The sequence below is a fragment of the Lonchura striata genome, chromosome 1, assembly GCF_050655825.1.
Source record: "Lonchura striata isolate lonStrDom1 chromosome 1, ASM5065582v1, whole genome shotgun sequence".
Taxonomy (NCBI): domain Eukaryota; kingdom Metazoa; phylum Chordata; class Aves; order Passeriformes; family Estrildidae; genus Lonchura; species Lonchura striata.
In genome coordinates, this window is record NC_140703.1 from 104835047 (window position 1) to 104854436 (window position 19390).

Genomic DNA, 19390 nt, shown 5'->3' on the forward strand with positions numbered 1-19390 from the left:
ATAGACTTTCAGAGGCAATGAAGGGAAAAGAATAATTTGGAAACAAAGCTGTTGAAAATAATACAATGCAGTAGAGAAGAATGGGATTTTGGAGGTCTCTGCAGCTGTTTTATTTCTTTAGAGGATTTTAATCAACTTGATTACACAGGGAAGCGAAGGAATTTTAAAAACAGTATGGTGATAATCAGTGGAGAAAACAAAGGGGTGTTTTCCCTTTCTTGTATCACTCACTTTTGTTTTCTCCCTTTCATGTGATTTTACAAGCAAAAATCACATATTAGCTAATTTTAATTTAAAAAAACTATCCATGCCAGGGTTTTCCTAGAGAACCAATTTCAGTCTTTGTCCACTAGATCATTTAATCAAAGATATCCTAAATGCTTTCAAGATTGCTGTGGCTGCACCAATCTGACTGCCATCAGTATAATGGCTTTCCCAGTGGATTGGAAAAAAAATGTGTAATTGGACCTGAGCCCATCCTTTCAAGTGGGATTAGCTGCTCTGCTGCAGTTTTCCCTTAAATTTCAGTGTTTGATGTTCTTTTCTTGTTCTTTCTGTACTTACTGCTGCAAAGCAGTGCCATCTTTAGAGTTGAGCTGTACAGGCACAGCCAAGGGAAGGAGTGTGGAGTGGCAAAAGGCCTCCTTTCTGTGTCACTAGGAGCAATTGGTGTCTGGCTACATCTGGGGAAGACCCTACACCATTCCTCCCAAGAGAGAACTGTATGTGTGTAGTGGGAATTTGCCACTTGTCGCTCCTAAAGGCTTTTGGATAGATTTTCCCAACAACCTCCTCCTACCTACACGCTCTCCCCAGTGCTGTGCATATCAGGACCCTTAAGCAAAGCACTGGTGACATTTTCCCTGCCCCAGAAGCCATATTCTGCATATCCCTGCTGGAGTTTGAGGCTTGGCTGCTCTCTTCCCCTGCCCTGTGCTCACCAGCAGCACAGCCCAGGCACACAGCACTTCCCATAGGCCAAGGCCAGCCTCTCCCCATGGTGCAGACACAGTGGCTTCCACATGCTCACCAGAGGACCAAAGGGCCTTCAGGCACCCCTGTGAGCAAACGACCACAGAAACCTTGAAAGACATGGGACTTCATGTGCTGCCTTGCTCTCTGCCTCCTTTTAGAGGTGAAAGAGTATTTGGTGCCTCCTGTCCATATCTCAGAGTTGTCCCTGTATGCACCATTTGTGCTCTGTTACATGTTAGATGGAGAAGTTTAGGTCAAAATTTAGCTTTGTCTTTTCTGTCAATAGTAATGGTTCCCTAATTATTCTTTTCAACCCTCCCCCAGTGTCAAAACTTTTCAAAGCCTAACTTTTAGTTGACTAGTGTTTGCAAAGTTATTCAAGTGTTCATGTTGCCAAAAGCAAAGGAATTCCAAAAGAGGAATATTTAACTTGTTTGGGGAAAGAGCTACACAGCACAGAGACCACAGGCACACTGTTCCCCTTCTCCCAGCCCTGAGCCACATCCAGGTCACCAGCAGCAGATGTGGCAGCACCAAAGCACCTGAGTCCTGACCAGCTTCTGGGACAAAGGAGTGCCCAAGGGATGCTTTAGCTGGAGAGAGATGATTTCACACGTGAAGGTATCAGTTTCCATAATGGCTGATGTTGGTTTGATGCCTGCTGTGGAAAACTTTCATTTTAAGATACTTCCAGATCAGTTTGTTGGGCTTGTGTTATATTAGGTGACAGCTCAGGAAACAAAGACAGATCAGGCAGAATTGAAGGTGACAGGTCCTTCTCTTGGGGTGATTGAGTGAAATGTCCTTGGTGTCAAGAGGACAGTGAGGGAAAAGAAAGAACAAAAACACTGAATGTTTCCTCGTCAAAGTTAAATTTCTCAGGATTTCAAAGGACACATGAAGAATACCTAAGACTTGCTTGGTTCTGCTAGTGCAGAGGGTGGATATCACCAATGAATACAATTATTTAGAAGAAATATTTACTCCCAAAAAGAGCTGGCTTTAGTATACATGAATATAGAATTTTCAGATAATTCTTGCAGGAATTAACTAACATAATTAACTAATTATGTAGTGCAGGAACTAGAAAAGCCCTGCTCCCTGTGTCCAGACAACATGGATGAAGTAAGATTCAAGTGTGGTAAAAGACAGATGTGAAACCCTGATAGAGTTCTTGAATGCTTAAATGTAAGAGGGCAAAAGCCAAAATACCACATGAAATGAGAAACAGAAAGGTGATTCTCAAGCTGATGTGGGAAGAGGCTTCAGGAGCTAGAAAAACATGCATGATGTAGGAAATCAAGAAGGTAATAGTCATATTATCCCAGAGGAGCATTTCAAAGGAGCAATGTACAGCAGTGCAAGAGGGGATGTATAAATGGGAAGCTTCCAAGCAATGAAGCAGTTGCCATTTTAACTGTAGCACTGCTGAAAGCCTGTTGCCTCAGATCTCTGCCATGGAAAAAGAAACATGCCTAAAGGCAGGGACTACAGGAGGAGCCAGGCTGGCTCTGGGCATTACTGCACAAGCAGCAGATGTGTGACTAGCACTAGATGTGCTTTGTTTTGTGGAAAATAAAGTGAAACTGGAACACTTTCCTTACGCATCATGGCAAAAAGTTCAAAAGAAAAAGAGATAAAACGTTTACCATCAAAGGGAAGAGGAGATAATTTTGGCAAGACAGCTGATATGAACTCTCCTCTTGGCTCTACAGTGACAACCTCAGTCTGGAAAGTTACTTGAAAAAAAGACAAGAGTCCAGTCTTCCTTTGATAGTTACTGCTTTCTCTTCCTGCTGCTTTCGTACCTGATATACTTAATGAGAAAATGTCAAACATTTCTCATAGCAAAGACAGTGAATGTGTTGAACCCTCTATAAGTAATAGCATAGTTCACAAGAAATATAAAAATTAATACCTGGAAGCAAACTAAAATCTTCAAAGAAAAGACTGAAAACACATTTCATCTTCCAGGGTTTTAATATTTTCATGTTGAAAATACTGTAGTCTTTCATTGTGAAGACTAAGAGGACTCTCCTATTGTTTTCCAAAATTTTGCTTGCACCAGGATTCTCCAAGGAAGTCCTGAGAGAGCAAGGATTTGAAGGATACAGTGTTTTGTCCCTTGAGTATGTACTCAACCATGTTTTTTTTTTTTTTTTTGGAGCTGCCTTACATCTTTCCAAACAATGATGTTTCATACTTGACAGAAGTGGTAGCACTCCCAATCATCTGCATTCAATTCTGGGCAGCTTAATTAATTAAGTGCTTATCTTAATGTGCCATGGGAAAAAAAGCCCAAAAGTTTTCTTAGTGAAAATAGATACAATGTGCTGACAGAATGTTAAAATACAATTGGTAATTAGTGTACATTGAGAGTTAAAAATATAGAGCAAGAGTCAGAGTATGGGAAAGGATTTGAGCTGCACAGTAACAGAGGAGAACAATGATTTTTCTTTCTCTGGTGTCTCTTATAAGATGAATTTTCTATGAGCTGTTTTCTTTGAGGATTCGAAATCTTCCATGGAGGGTTGGCATCTGGAAATTGTCCCTTTCCATCTGGCTGCTGCTCCCAAGTCTTGAAAGATTTAGATGCATTTGGCTATTTCTCTTGTGTGAATGGCTCCAGTGAGTTCTTCCTCAGAGGTTTTTTTACTACCAATGGGATGAATTTACCTAATTTACTGCAATATAAGAAAACACTGAGATACCAGAAAAGCAGCTGGAGTTTAAATTAGCAACAGAGGTGAAGGACAAGAAGAAGGGCTTCCATAACAGAATTGGAAAAGGAGAACTAAAGAAATTGTGAGCCTGCTGCTGAGAACAGCTAGAGATTGAGGGACAAAGGACACAGAAGAGGTGGAGGTGGTCAGTGCCTTTTTGCTATGCAAGACTGCTTTCAGACTCTCCTGCTCCTGAGGCTGGTTGCAGCCCCCTCTGTGGCAATATCCAGAGGAGAGGCAGAAAGAGGAAGGGAGCACTCAAGCAAGTTGGGCACATGGAAGCCAGATGGTGCAGATGGGATGTCTCTAGGAGCACCAGAGGAATGGGCCAACATCACCAGGTGGCTGCTCTACAGCAGCTTTGCAAGGGCATGACAAAGCTGATGGAGTGAGTCCTCTTGGAAGTCCTGTCCTGGTGGGTGAATGTCAGAAGGGTGACTGGAAGCAGCCTGCATGGAGTTCCCAGCAGCAGACTGTGCCTGATGAGACTGACTGCCTTCTGTGATGAGACAGATGACTCACAGAGAGGAGAGTGGTGGATGCTGTATATTTGGACTTTAGCAAAGCCTTTGGTGGGGTTCCCCACAGCATCTTGATAGCCAAATTGGTGAGGTATGTTTGGCTAAGCGGAAAATAAGCAATAAGGTGAATGGATAATTGCCTGGACGATGTGTCTTAAAAGATTTTAATCAATAGTATAATGTGTACCTTGTTGATGGTCACTGTGATAATCTTCAGGGATTCATATTTGGGACAGGACTGTTTTATATCTTTAAATTACCTGCATGACAGGACAGTGCGCACTACTCAGAAAATTCACAGCTGATACCAAGTTGTGTAGAGGGAGATCTTGTTAGACTGGAACAATCCGTTGATTGTTCTCCTCATGAATTTCAGCAAAGGGAAGTGCAAAATCCTGCACCTGGGAAAGCAGAATCCCTGCAACCACCTGGGCCAGGCAACCTTGCAAAAAGGGAGCTATCAATCTGGTGCTCCAAGTTAAATATCAGTGAGCAGTGTGTCCCTGTGGCAAAGGTGGCCAATCACATCCTGCACAGTTTTAGCAAAACCATACCCAGGGGGTCCAAGGAAATGACTATTCCCATGTATTTGGCATTTATGAGGTTGTGCTGAAAGTTCTGCATCCAGTTTTGGGTTCCTCGCTATAAGATATGGATCTTCTGAGGCAAGTTCAGCTCTAATCCCCACAATGTTCATGGGGATGGAGTACATGATATAAAGGAAAGACCATGGGAATTGATTTTTTTCTTTTCCCAGGAGAATACAAGGCAACGGAGTGAGTTTATTGCTGTCCACAATATTTAATGGGAGGGTGTAGAGAAGACAGACCCAAACTCTGCTCATAGGGATGCAGTGAAAAGAGGCAACAGACAGAAACAGGGATAAGGAAAATGATAAAAAAATAGTAGGAAAAAAATCTTCAGTGTGAGGAAGGTCAAACAATGACATGAATGCTGGTGGAGACTGTTGAGTCTTCAACCCAGGAAACACTCAAATTCAACAGGAGGCAGCCTAGGCAGCCTGCTCTAGCTGCCCTGCTTTTAGTGGGCAGTGGGCTGGAGACTGCCAGAGCTCTCCTCGAGCCTGCAATTCTCTGCAATTCTCTGGCAGTGTTAATCCTGTAATAGCAACACTGTGTGAAACTAGAAGATGGTCTATTAGAGACCACAATAAAAGCAACTGTTTTGGTTAGCCAGTCCAGGTATGGGGATATTTGGAACCTTTGAGATGTCAGGGTAGACAGAAGAGCACTTTGGGATTTGTTTGATGTGGTGAGCCAGCCATGCAAGAGGTGGGGGAAGGAACTGATGTAGGGGCCAAGCATAATGTCTGTGAGGCTATTAAGAGCCTGATGGAAAATCCTGACTCATTGCATGGTAAATGCTGTTCATACCAAATTACAAGTGAGAAATGTGAGAGAGATCAGCATTTCATGGCTGATAACTGTTTCCTAAGTGAACTAGACTAGAGTGGCACAAACAATGCTCTAGAGCTCTGAAAGCAGTTCAGCTTGAGACCTTGGCAATATTTTTGAGAAAGGGCAGGTGTTTCTTTCAGCTATTCTCCTGTACAAATAATTCCTGAAAAAAAACACTAAGTGAAAAATCTTAAAAGATGGCTTATTTAGTGAAGTAAATCTTTAGAGCTATCAATTGAAGAACAATGATTTTTAAACTGACTTTGAGCAAATAGTTTGTGTGACTCTTTATTGTGAACTGACTGTGGTCAGTGGCTTGCTCATTGTAGCTCTAGCTCAGATGTTTGCCTTGTATGTCCAGCATGACACCCAGCCTGTTCTCAGTGGCCAGATGTATGGTGCTGATCCTCTTCTTTGGTGAGAGGCTCTAATTAGTATTGCATTTCCCCAAAAAAGCATTTTCTTCATTTACAGAATAAAATAATTAATTCTGGAAATTGATTTTCATTATAAAAAGTAATATTTCAACAAATTACTAGTTATTATCTAGAGAATGGCTGGCAGCATCATGTTACAGGCTAGTTTTTCCTAGTTGTGACTTGCAAAATTATATTTTGAGAGAGGCTGCTAATGCACTCTGGCCATTACCACATACCTAATAATTGCAAAGGACATAACTACCTGAATTCAGGATTTTCATTAGTAAAGTTGGTTTACTCAAAATTCTGAAAGGGCTGTGTCAAATAGAATCCTAGAATGCTTCTGCACAAACCCATTTTTATCAGCAAGCTCACAATACTGTTTCTGTCTCTGCTGACATATATTGATTGTAAGTTTTCACGACAGAGATAATGGCTTTGCTAATGGCACAGTAAGTATCACAATTTACATCAGCTATAAATCATCAAGTATCTCAAGAGCATATAATCTACCATGAATGAGCTGAGTCATAAATTGTGTCCCTGTTACATTTGTGTCAGCCCAGCAAACCTATATCACTTATCTCTCCCCAGCCTACACATTTCAAAGTGCTATAGGGGAGGAAAAAAAAGACAACGGATAACTCTAGAAATTGATTTTCAGACATGTAACAACACATCTAAGAAAGGTCAGCAAGTAAACTCCTTCTTGGGGTTGTTGGCAAAATAAAGTAAAATTGACACAAACTAAAAAGAAAAGGATGACAGCACATTCATCTGTCTGCCCCCTGGCTTTTAAGTATACCTGTGGCCTTATCATTTAGGAGGAAAGACATGGAACCCAGAGAGCACCACACACACACACACACACTGGACTTTTTGTCCTTCATCACGAGCAGGTGGCTTTGCCTTCAGAAGAGGTGTGACACTTTCCCAGCCAGCTGTGGAACAGCTCTTCATGGGCAGCCAAGGAGTTAATTTAAATGGTGTTCCCTCTGCTCCCTGCCAGAAAGATGAGCCTTCCTGGCCAGGGCAGAGGACAGAGTGACCTGCTGCTGCAGGGGACACAAATGCAGTCTCAATTTTACATAACTGCTTAAAAAATTTAAGCTGTCATGCCTCAAGATACAAGAACTTGACTGAATGGAAGGAGCAACCCTTGGCCACTGTTTTCCACTAATCTCTGTCCTGACTGCTGTGCATTTTATCTGTCTCTGACATTGACAAATGCAGTGCTTGTAAAAGCCTTCAGTAAAAGGAAAAGATTGAGGTAGGCAAGCAAATTAACACAAAGTTTAGCCTCAAGCTGTTCTCTGCTAAATGTTTTCCTGGCATTCTTTCTGCTGGGGCAGTGCTGCTTTGAGACTCAGGACCAGCTCTGTGATGTGCTCTGCCATGTGGGCTTTTAAATAAACTGATATCCAGCCAGACTCTGGCTTTCCCTCCCATGAGGACCAGTAGTTGTGAACACTTGCCAGGGTTTCTCTTCAGACTTTCAAAATTTGTACCTGAATTTGTCTTAGTACATAGACTGTAATCATGTCAAAGAAGTCACATTGGGCTTTTGGACAGTTCAGCTTGGGGGAAAACAGACCAGTCTGGCGGATGGCTTATCAGGTTTGAAAAAAATGAATTGCTTTCTTTTTGAGGGCTTTGGTGGAATTAGTAATGCAGGCCTAGTTTTACTGATCATGGAATCATGGATTGGTTTGCGTTGGAAGGGACTTTGAAGGTCACTGAGTTCCACACCCCCTCCTCAGGGAGGCAGCCCTCGGTCAGGCTGCCCAGAGCCCTCTGAGGCAGGAGCAGAGCCAAGCCTGACTGCACAAGCTGCAGAAACACTGGATGTTATGTGTAATAAATATAATTCGCGCCATTCCTTGTATGAAATATGTAATATTGCATACTTGTTAAATCATGCCCGTCGTATTAGTTCCCCCCGCCCTTGCAGGCGAGACTGGATGTATATTGGAAACTGATTTACAAGGAAAAGGATGTGGCTCGGCCAGGAGATGGGCCATGGCTGGGCTCCAGGTGTTGATCATCGGTGCTGATCGTCCAAGATGGATCTCATGGAAATCCTCAGACAGATCCATGTGAATGCACCTTCCCGTAAACTCTCATCAAGAATTCAACTACTCCGGACATTGAATTATTTCTCCTCATCAACAAAAAAAGAAAATCTTATTAACCTATAGACTCTGAATAGAAGAAAAGACTAACTGCTCAAATCTTGGCCTCAGGCGGAATTTTCCCTATAAAAACCGCCTGTGCCAGGATGGAGGTGTGGGCATAGGAGAAAACCTCTGCTGAGGCTGACTCCTTGTTGCACACCCAGGGCCGACCCCGGGCTCGGCTCTGTCCTTTCCATGTGGCTGGCTAGATAGAATTTGACTGCAAATAAAATGATTTTTGTTTTTAATCTGGCTGAATAAATTCTCATTTATAACACTGGACATGAGTGGCTGAAGTGGGGCCACAGAGCAGGAGCTGCAGCACTGCCTTTCAGCACAGCTTCAGTGGCAATGCAGAGGATTTTTAAATGTTTTGATATCTCTCTCAGGCCAGGAAAACCCAACAGATCACCCCACCCATGCTGCAGAAAAAAATTTCAGCTAATTGGGAAGGATCCTCATTCCAGCCAGCAGGCTCCACAATGCCTACAGCTAACTCTAACCTTGACAGGAGCTGAATTAAGATATTTTGCAGAATAGGTATTCACAAATAACAGTTATATCACTTGATCTTTGCAAGTACCTCATTTTATGCAGAAGTATTGCTTATGAAATTTGGAATTGTTAGCATAGATTGTGACTATGAAAAGTTTACAGATAACAACACTGACAAAAATTAAATTGTTGAATAGTGAAACAATTGGCTAATTTTTTTGCAATGTCTTTTGCTGAGACTCAGCAAAACCATGAGAACCCCAGGTTACCCTGACTTTCCCAAAGTCACCATAAGATCCTTTGCTATTCTGAGCAGAGATGCACAAGCCAACATATGGAATTTTATTTTATGTAATGCAGACAATTAAGGGGAAAAAAAATTTCTGAAGACAAAAGTAGCACAAAATCTTTAAATTCCCTTCACATTGGACCTGTGTAGTCATTTCATTGATGTTGAAGACATTGTATAGAAGTTTTGTTTGGTTTTTTGTTTGTTTTTGGGGTGGTTTTTTTGGTTTTGTTTTGTTTGAGTTTTTTGGTTTTTTTTGGGTTTTTTTTGTTTTTTTTTTTTTTTTTTTTTGGTTTTTTTTTTTTTTTTTTGTTTTTTGTTTTTTGTTTTGTTTTGTTTTGGTTTTTTTTACTTAAACTGTGCCTATATGAAGCCTGTTGCCAAGCACAGGATTCCTGGAAACACCAATTACTAGCTAGAATGCCTTCACATTCACAAAAATGTCATGTTGGAGTTTTCTGCCCAACTGCTGTGTATGTTCCATTTTAGAGTAATAACTCATTTTCTTTGTAGGTGAATAATATATGATCTTTAATATTTTAATAACCCCTCACACTGTAAAATAAAGTACATCTTGAAATGTTTTACTCTTAAATAATACTATAATTAGCATGTGTTTCATTAGAAAGTGTCTCAAGAACCTTCCTATTTCTCTTCCTAAGGAGCATTCAATCAAATTCAGTTATTCTGGGGCTGGAACATGAGACCTACTGTGATAAGTTTATGATGCAGTGTTCTTGTGGAATGGGGGCATCCTGGCTCCATAGAAAGCCACAGATAATTAAATAGAACTGGTCTCTTCATAAAATCTTTTTCATCTATGAAACATTGTACAGAAGTTTCTCCTTTCTTCTATAAGCACTTGAAAATAAGTAAAACTCTTTTATTTTCTTTTTCTCCAGCAAGATTGTTTTAAGTAGAGGCTATATTTCAACAAAAAAAAAAAAAAAAAAAAAAAATGCTTTTTAATAGTTGCCACCTTTTTTTGTTTCATCTTCAAAGTCAGACATTTTGCTTTGGGCCTTTTCCCAAAGACTGCTATGATAAATAATAGATGCTATACTATTTGTAAAATGTTATTTTTATGTTCTTTCTATTTCAACAAATCCTGCCCTTTTCTAATATTAAGAAATCTCTATGGCTGGTATCTAAAAATATTTTTCAGCATGAGAAAATGATCTTCACTTTCCTTTTCTCATTTGTTCTCAACTAAACTTTATGGGTACATTTCAGCTGAAAAGAAATTAATACCATGATTGGGTCCCCTGATATCACTGCACAGAGCTGTGGGTGGGAGGAGGGGAGACAAGAAAGGCATGATTGCCTCTCTATAAATAGAGTATTCTCTGCACATCACCAGTTCTGCACAGATGTCTGTCAATGACATAGATGCTACTTCAGAAATTACTTAAACAGCTGCATTCCAGGCAGAGAGGAGAAAATTAACAAATGGATTTGGCTTGCAGAAACATTTCATTTGGTGACAGATGTTTGGATACAATCTTACCTTTTATTTATTGAATAAATGCTCTTAATTTGATTTCCTTCTATTATTTCCCACAAGAGCATAAGTAACTATTTTCTAGGTGAATATGTTTATATCACAATCTAAGAGTCAATCATTTATTATTTTACTAGGAGAAAATAGATGCCTTTGAAGTACTGTTTGACTAACCACAGACCTTCTCCCTGGGCAAAAGACATGCAAAATATTTGATGAGGGAATATATAAAATCTGAAACAGAGGGGCTACTTTCCAAGAAGAGGACAGACTTCTCAGGGAGAGCTTTTCTAGGAGAGTGCTAGCCCACCCCTTACAAAGGTCCCTCATGGGGATGTATACTCAATTTTTCAAGTTTCCAAACCCAAAGTAAATTTCCCTCTGGAAATTCACTGGTAAATGAACAAGTCCTAAATGATTATATAAACACTTTTGCCTAGAAAATAATTCTTTACGTAATAATAAACTGCTGGATAATCTGGGGGAACATGAGACAAATTCAATATCCAGGATTATGCAGTCAGATTAGGTAACATATTGTATCTCCTTTCTTAAAATCTATACATCCTTAATAATTCCCTGGATAATTTTCAGATTTTGGTAAGGAGTGCCACCATATCCTGTTTAAATCAAGTTGCTTAGAAACACCATGGATAAGAGTTTTCCTTGCTTGGTATTTACCTCTCATGTCACTGACTGAAAGAAACCTGGAAGCCTCCTAAAGGGACTAGGATTGCACTACTTATTTTTGCAGCTATTTCAAAAATGTTTTGAAATAATTTCCTTTCTTTTCCCTGCTTTGCTAAATAATCTGTATGGCTGTTCCAGATCAGCTGGCATTAACAGGGGGCTGGGGGGAAGGAGACAAGGCAAGGGGAGCTGGAAATGCATTTCAGGGAGTGTGGGGAGTGAGGCAAGTGCAATGGGAAGGAACTGGCTGCTGTGATTTAAAGCATGTGGTACGTGTTAGCATGGAGCAAAAGACATGCAGGGAGCTAATGGAGCTGGTGTAGTCTCTCAGAGGAGATAATTTAGGTATGCTGGATATCTTAACTACCTTTTTAAAAGCCTGGAATAATTTGGTTCTAATTTCTGAGCAGGGACTTGCAGCCCACACAGCAGTAAGTCTTGATAATTATTAATTATATGTTTTCCTTCTGTTCTCTATGACCTTGTTTGTAAAGGCTATGTGGTGAAGCTAGAATATTAAGAGGTTTATGAGCTCTGGCATGCCACCTAGCTGGAAGAGATGAAAATATTTAAAGAACAAATTGATAACAGAAAGTATAACCTTGAACTTGCACCCTTTCAGAAGGCACTGAAATGTGGAGTGCACTCATCCAGCACACTTGGCCACTGAAGAGTGAGGAGGTGATTTCCTGGTTTAGCTACAATTAAACTTCAGACACACTCTTCTTTCAGTCTGATATGAAATGGCATCAGGCAGCAAAGGCACAGGGCAAACCACCCATGGAGGAAACCCTAGCTTGAAAAGCTGCCTTAGCTTTATCCCAGCAGAGCTCCAGGCACCACAGCTCTGGCTCGAGCATTGAGGGGCACCACAAAAGGAACCACTCCAGCACCAGGGAGAACACAAATTAAATCTGAAGAGGAGAAACTTTGCTATGAAATTTTTGTTTCTACTTCACTACCTTATAAGAAGCTGCACTACCCTTCTACTGCAAGATCACTGTGTTCCTTTCCAAATGTGGGTATTAGTCTAAAAATCAAACCTTCTGTAAATGTGAGCACTTATGTTGTTTTTTATGTTGTACCTACTTAAAGAAATGCTGCCCTCTGATCTTTCTTGAGTTGCCTGACTCTCCCCCAAATATTTTTTCCCACTAGAAATAATGAAGCAACCTGACTTGCAATACGAAAACAATGTTCTGGAAACCATGAAAGCAGCCTGTTTGCCACAGTTACAAAGAAAAAGTATAATTGGACCTGGATTTCAAGATGCTGAGGAGATACGTATTGATTGTGACTCCTCTGAAAAATAAATTGGCCTCCAATCCTTGACATACTCAGAAGAAATTATTTCTTTACTAGTTCTATCATGGTTTTCTTCCACAGGTTTGGAACATAATGTCATTCTCTGAGTGGCAGTTTGTATAGTAGGTGAATTATTGCAGTGCTGTTGGGAAGAGGCCCTAAGAAGTTCATACACTATAAAACCAGTGTCCACCCACACTTTACTTTTAACATTATTGCACAACACAAGCACAGAGTATCTCAAATTAAGTTAGAAATCTCAAACCTTTTATCTCCTGCCCTTTTGACTAACAATGTAATGTGTTTCTCAGCTCTTTAAATTGCAGAAAGTGGTCTCACTAGAGTAGCAAACTTCTGTGATAAAGATTTATGTGCAATTATGACTAGTAAGAGAGGAAAAGAAAGGCAGTTTTATGAAAGCATGGATGTCTGCTGCAAAAGGTAGATTGAACTGGGAAAGTTAGGGCAATAATAGAACACCCTTTCTTGCCTGAATAATATTTTAAAACACATCATTGTTTGCAGTGTGATGAGTGCTGCAAAGAGTCACAGCTGGCTCTCAGACCTGCTTGGAAAATGGAAGAAATTATGAATTCTTCTGTCATATTTCTTTGTCTTTGTCCTCTCCACATTTGATTTATCTCTCATTTTTGTCTTTTTGGTGAATCCATAGATGTATCCTCTCTGAGATAGAGTGCCTGTTTGCTTGGCTGGGCTCTCTAGCGAATATGGAAGCAATGACAGCAGTGGCTCAGCTCCTCCTGGTGATGACTAGAAGCTGAAAACTGATCAGCAGAACCCCTGACATTCAGATTAGGGGCTGCCAAAATTCACTCTCTGGGAAAGGCTTGGAATAGATTGCACCTGGGTAAGTAATTTTATTTCACAAAGAAAGGAGCTTGCTAATATGAGAAACTAAAGGTTGGGTAAAAATAGAAGAGAAGAGACCATTACTGTGCCCACCTGCTGCCAGTCAGGAGCAGGAGGGAGACATCAACCCTAAATGCAGTTCCTGCAGCTCGTGAGCACATTGAGGGCAAAAGCAGAAGCACAAGATGAAAATTTGGTGACAAGGAAAAGCAACAGAGTCTTGAAACTATATTTGGTGCCACCAATGGTTCAGCTCTCAGTCCTCAGGAGAGCAACAATAATTAATGGACTTGCAGGGATGGGCTTTAGAGAGTTGGAAACCCCTGGGAGAGCCATTCTTCAGGCAGAAAAACTCAGTCTGCAGCACACAATCAGGCCTGATAGTGTGCATTTCCAGATCAGTTCCACTGGGGACTGCAGAGACACAGCTGCTTTATCCTTTATGGTGCTTTGTAGGAGCACAGACCACCTGGAGCATCAGGTCTGCTCTTCCACTGCTTTGTTTTTAGGGCCAGTCATGACTCCTTTCGTTAACACCTGCTCAGAAGTCTCAAGTAATTCACATTTCCTTGTCTTGCTCTCTATTCAGTTACATCAAAATTTAGAAGCCCTGGTGCAACTTAGGCAAAAAGAAAGTAATTAATACACCATTACTTTATTTTCGATCCTTGCACCCAATCTTGCACTTACAATTACATCTTCTTATAAAAAACATAAGTGCTAGAAATGTTAGCATGTTATGTAAACAAAGCAGCTGTCCTAGAGGAAGATTTGCCCTGTTGTAGTTTGTTATCATGGGGACTTTGCTCCATTAAATTGAGCATGCAGTGAGAGAAATTACCACATCAGTGAACAAAAGCTCCTCAGCAAAGAGAAAACACCAGTAGATACAACATACAGCAACCTCTCTACACAGCACACACTTCTGGCTGCAGTCTCCTGGAATCAGATGGACTTTGAACATTGTGCCCCAGGTTAATCACATCCCCAGTGTATGTCAGAGATATAACTGGTGCTTTAAATCTTGGTCTTTTTATGGCAATATTGTTCAGAATCACATACCCGTCACCTGACAGTATAAGGCAGAGTTAAGGATAGTAAGGTCTTTTCTTAATGTTCTCTTCAGGTCCTAAAACTTCAGTGATTTTTTTTTTTTTACTAAAATTAATATGCTACTTTTTTTTGGTAGTATTTGAGTGCCTGTAACTACAGCTGTCCACAGCAGTCATCTGCAGCAGAAGAATAAGGGTTATTCAGCTTTAATGTGTGATTCAGCCATGAGAATTGGGTGTCTTTACCCAAGCTGATGCCAATGAAAATCTACTTGTAAAATAAGCCATTTACATCAGTGAAGAAAGATGGCAGTGCAGTGAGAACATATTGTCTGGCACAACAGACACTATTAGGTCTGGCTATAGACTTCCTATGGTATTATGGGCAAGACAGCTAATCACTCAGTGACCCTGTTCCTCAGCTATATAATAAAGGTGATAATTCTTTGCCAGGCTATTCAATTTTCTTGTCTCTTCATGGCATAAACTGCACCATGTAGGACCATCCTACAGGGTGTTATTTTTATACCAGTAGTACCTTCAAATACTAAATGTAGGCTAGAGTATCTGGTTTGGTTGTTATTACCAGAATAAAATAAAGGCTATTTTAGATTTAGCATGGGCTTCATCACAGAATACATCTGCTAAGTGAACCATGCATTTAGAATTACTTTTGGATTATTATACATCAGGTTTGAAATAATTCCAACTTTTGAATGAACTGTGATGGCATTTTATTAATGAAGGGTAAAAATTTCAAGTTTTACCATTGTAAGGTTTCTTGCCTGGTTAGAATGTTTTAGCATATGGTCCCTGCTGCATTAATTTTGGATATGCAAAGCATGGAGGGTGCTGGGGGTTTTTTGGGCCAGGGAGACTCATGGCACATCATGCCAAAATCTTTCACACCTGGAGGGCCCCTGGAGACATATGTGGACCCAGACAGGGCCCATGGGGTTCTTTCAGACAGAGGGATGGGCAGGATGGATATTCAGTTCCCAACTTTATTGACTAGCTCTTATTAAGCCAGAAGTGCTTTTTAACTTTGTAAATATTTTTACTTTGGCCTGGCTGTTTGTGTATTAACTTGGAAGATTCAACAAATTCCAGTCTATGCTTGTAAGTCTTGAATGACCTGCTGTCCTGGACCTTAACTTTTTTTCTTACAGCTAATAAATGAAGACCATTCTGCTCTCCACAAGACCACAAGCATGTTTTTTAAGGCAGCACATTGCTTTTCTCTTCTTTCCTGCTCCTGCAGTTGTTTTGTAGAAGACAAGATGCTTTGCAGTGAGCCACAGTGAGACATATTTTCTTCCTACATGTGGCTTTAACCTGCACAATCCAAGCAACAAATGGCATGTTTTGTATAATTGTGGGGAAGTGGATGTAACTAATGATCAATACTGAGAATTGAACCATTTTCCCCATTTGCAAATTATCAATATAGACCTGGAGTTTAATGATTTACCTCTTGTTCCAAACTAATCAATCAGGGAAGAAACTGTAAATTAGTCTCAGTGTATTCACTGAGCAGGTATGGATGGATGCTGATGGCTGGTGACAGGGCAAGGCGAGTCCAAGAGCCTGCAGGGGCATCAAATGAACAGCCATGGCAGGAGCTGGTCCCTGGGGAAATGCCAGCCAGATGAATTTTAAATCCTGCCTGCAAGGTTGCCTGCCTGGGGCAGTGGGGTGGCCTCACCACATGTCCAGTGTCAGAGGACCTGCCAGTGCTTTCTGAGAGAGAGCAGAGAACAGCATCCCTGCTCTCCAGTGCTTGCTTGGAGACTTAAGTGTGTTACCATCAGACTACATTTTTGTGTGCTTTCAGACCTATTACCCTGAATTTCCTTGCTGCATGGGGTTTGATATGCCAATGCACTGGGGAACACCTGTCCCAGAGCCTTCCCATGGGATCTTCATGCTTCTAAATAAGCAGTCTGGTTTTGCCTGGAATGTTCACAATCCACAAGAGTATCTAAAATGTGTTCCTCTGCCTCTTTTCATTTTAAATGCAAGCAGCACTTTAACATAAACACAGAAGTGTCCATTAGGTTTATAGGCTTTTTGCTCTAAAAATGCTTTACAGATCAATACTTACAGGGGGCTCTGGTGGGAACTCATCTTCTATCTCACTGTCCATTTTCAGCCTCTCTCCAGGTCCATTCAAGCCAAATAGAAATACCTAGGAACACACGAATCTTCATGTATGTGACTTTTCATCAAAATGGTAGCTCTCCTCTTCGGGTATGGCTCTTCCTCACCATACAGTGGGTTTAGAGTTCATGATAGGTGTCAGGTTTGGAAGCCCCCAAGAGCTGTATTTTAGGATTTGAGATATCCTGAGTGGCTTGAGTCACCTGTGGGCTGGCTGCTGGTATGTCAGCTGAGTGGGGGCCCTTGGAACTGGTGGGGACTATAAGGGCTGTGTAGCAGAACTGAGGCTTTCAGTGCAGGAACCGTCCTGATTGATAAAGATTGCCATTTCTGTGCAAGTTCCCTTTAAGTGTTTCTTTAGCATTGCTCTGGGTTTTAAAAGGTGTTAAGGTTATCCACATGACCAAGATCAAGCTGCTGGTACCATGTCTTTGCTGAATATAGCTGTGCAGTCCTGCAGATAAATACCTGACTCCTCCAGCTGGGTAGGTTATCCCTCCATGTCAAATCTGTCACAAAAGATTTGTGTTTGAAAGCAAAATAACAGTTTTCTTACTTTATTTTTTATTACCGTAAATCTGTCAAAGGCAAGCAGCTGAAGAAGAGTTCTACATCCTGAGGGGAAAGAAGAGAAAATATTGTTTTGATGGGAAACTCAGCTAAATCATTTAAATTAAGAATTACTGACACTGTGGCTGCTGGAGGTGCAAATGGAACACATAACTGCTTGAAACAAGAGTCTGGGAAAAGTCAGAGAAATTGTGCAAAAAAGAAGTTATGCATAGCATTTCCTCTTCTCTGTTGGTCGTTAAACCTAAGGTTTTTCCCAGCAAAACACCATAGGCTATTGTATGGTGAGGAAATGGTCAATTTACTGTTAAATCATAGGGCTGGAGTCTGGAGAAGCAGTGGACAGAATGTAACTGAGATAGAAGTGGAGGCTGAAGTTTCAGATTATGTTATCCAATGTTTGTGTGTGTGGCCTTCTGGCCAGGAAACCCCAGCCTCACACAGCAGCACCTGCTGCAGTGGTGAGCAAGAACTGCCTCACTTGTCCAAGGGCCTTTTAGTCCTGCTGAGAACTACTTTACAGCATAAGCAGGCTCCTGGAAGAACACCAAAGTGTTTCTAATGAAAGACGTGAAAGTCTGGACAAATTGGTGAAGATGGTACAAAATGATGCTGCAATTCACTGCAGAAGGCTCTTTGCCTCCTGAGCAAAGACCAATGTCCTGAGCTATAAGGGGAATCCACTGCAGCACTTTTCATCAAAGTTAAAGTCACAATTTAGAGTTAGACATTCACCTTCACCATGTAATTGAATAAAGACATCAGCAAGGGCTTCAGCAGAGACAGCACCTTAACTTTAAAGACAAAAAGGTGGATGCAAAATCCTTGTGTGTGAAATGGCAGTATTGATTGCAGACTGGATGTGAGGGGCAAACTGGCAGTATGACTGAGCGAGGGTGTACATGCCTCACTATTTATGGTAATTAAAGTTTTATGGTCAAAGTGTGCCTTAGATGCAATTTGCTGCATTGATCTCAAAATTCTTTACAAAAGGAACATTTGTACTTTACAGAAAACTTCCCTTCTGCATGTGCAGCCTGGTTGATAGTGGGAGCTCTGCACGTGTATCCTGAGTGAACACAGCCCACCACTGAAAGGCATCCCAAGCATGCCAGCCACGTTGACCTAGGAAATGTGAGATTATTATGACCCCCCAAATGAGTTTGCAGTAATTACTCAAAGGCAATGAACTATTTTTTATTAAGAGAACACAAGACATTAAACATTTCATTAATGACAGCTTCAAATTTCTTTGAAGTCATTATGATTAGGGACTTATGCATTATGAAATTGCTTAGATTTCAGTTTCTCCTTCACTGGTTACAAAATCAAATCTATTTTTTTTTCCTTGTGTAAATTCACCCTATCCAGTGTGGTGCCTCCAAGGCACACATTTCATTTTTATTAGCTGGGCAGTGTGAGTCATGCTATTAATCGGTATCAGGAGCAACACTTCACCAGCCTGTCCTTTGCTGCACAGCCTATATTTAGAAAGGGAATGAGACTGCTGCTGGGTTATATAATGATGCAGCTATTTATAGATCTCCATTATACCTAGAGAGCACCATCCTGCCATCTGAGCTGAGAGCAGCCAGCCTGACAGAGGTGTGATTATAGATTCATCATCTGCCCTACCTTTCCCCCAGACACAGTTGCAATTTTGTTTACCTTGCCATTATTTTTGTTTACTTCACCTGCAGTAAAAATACATGTAAATTCCTCTGTTCAGATAAAAAAAACCACCAAAACCCCACAGCATGTTAGAACCTGTGATTACTTGTGGAAAGGTAAAACAGTGTCACAATACAAAACAAAAACCAAAAATCCCCTACATTTTCATTTACCTTCCTTTTCATTTGCATGAAACTCATCAAAATGGACTTTAAAATACACACATATTTCTAGTAGCACTGCACTAAAATTTTCCGATTCTGAGTTTTTTCCACTTTTTTCTTTTATACTGATTCCTAGTGGCTACAAGTAGAAAAAGCAATGAGAAACATGACTTTTTGTTTGGCCTGAGTGAACATAAGGATGGGGGAGTCAAGCATTTGTGTTGGAGGTAGAAATGTGTTTTTTGCTGCATCTAGCATGTCTCACAACAAAACACTGGTTCAGTCCTGCACAGCAGTTAGTCCGGGTGAAATACATTTTCTGACAAATAGTTGCAAAGCAGATATTAACCATTTAAGGTGAGTTAGAAGGCTCAGGACATGGTCTCTCTGCTC

General features: G+C 40.8%; 1 protein-coding gene across 12 annotated transcripts in view; it reads right to left on the reverse strand.

The window, feature by feature from the left end:
- LOC110483230 (uncharacterized) overlaps positions 1-19390 on the reverse strand; it is a 305445-nt gene that overhangs the window by 12878 nt on the left and 273177 nt on the right. For 2 of the 12 annotated variants that reach the window (XR_014949909.1, XM_085559785.1), the window contains one exon: positions 16537-16620. The exons of 8 other annotated variants lie outside the window; for them this stretch is intronic. Coding sequence is in view for 1 of the 4 variants with exons in the window: in XM_085559785.1 (XP_085415911.1) it covers positions 16537-16620 (84 nt within the window). In the remaining 3 variants the exon portion in view is untranslated. 2 more of the 12 variants (XR_014949916.1, XM_085559769.1) reach the window with 1 other exon arrangement.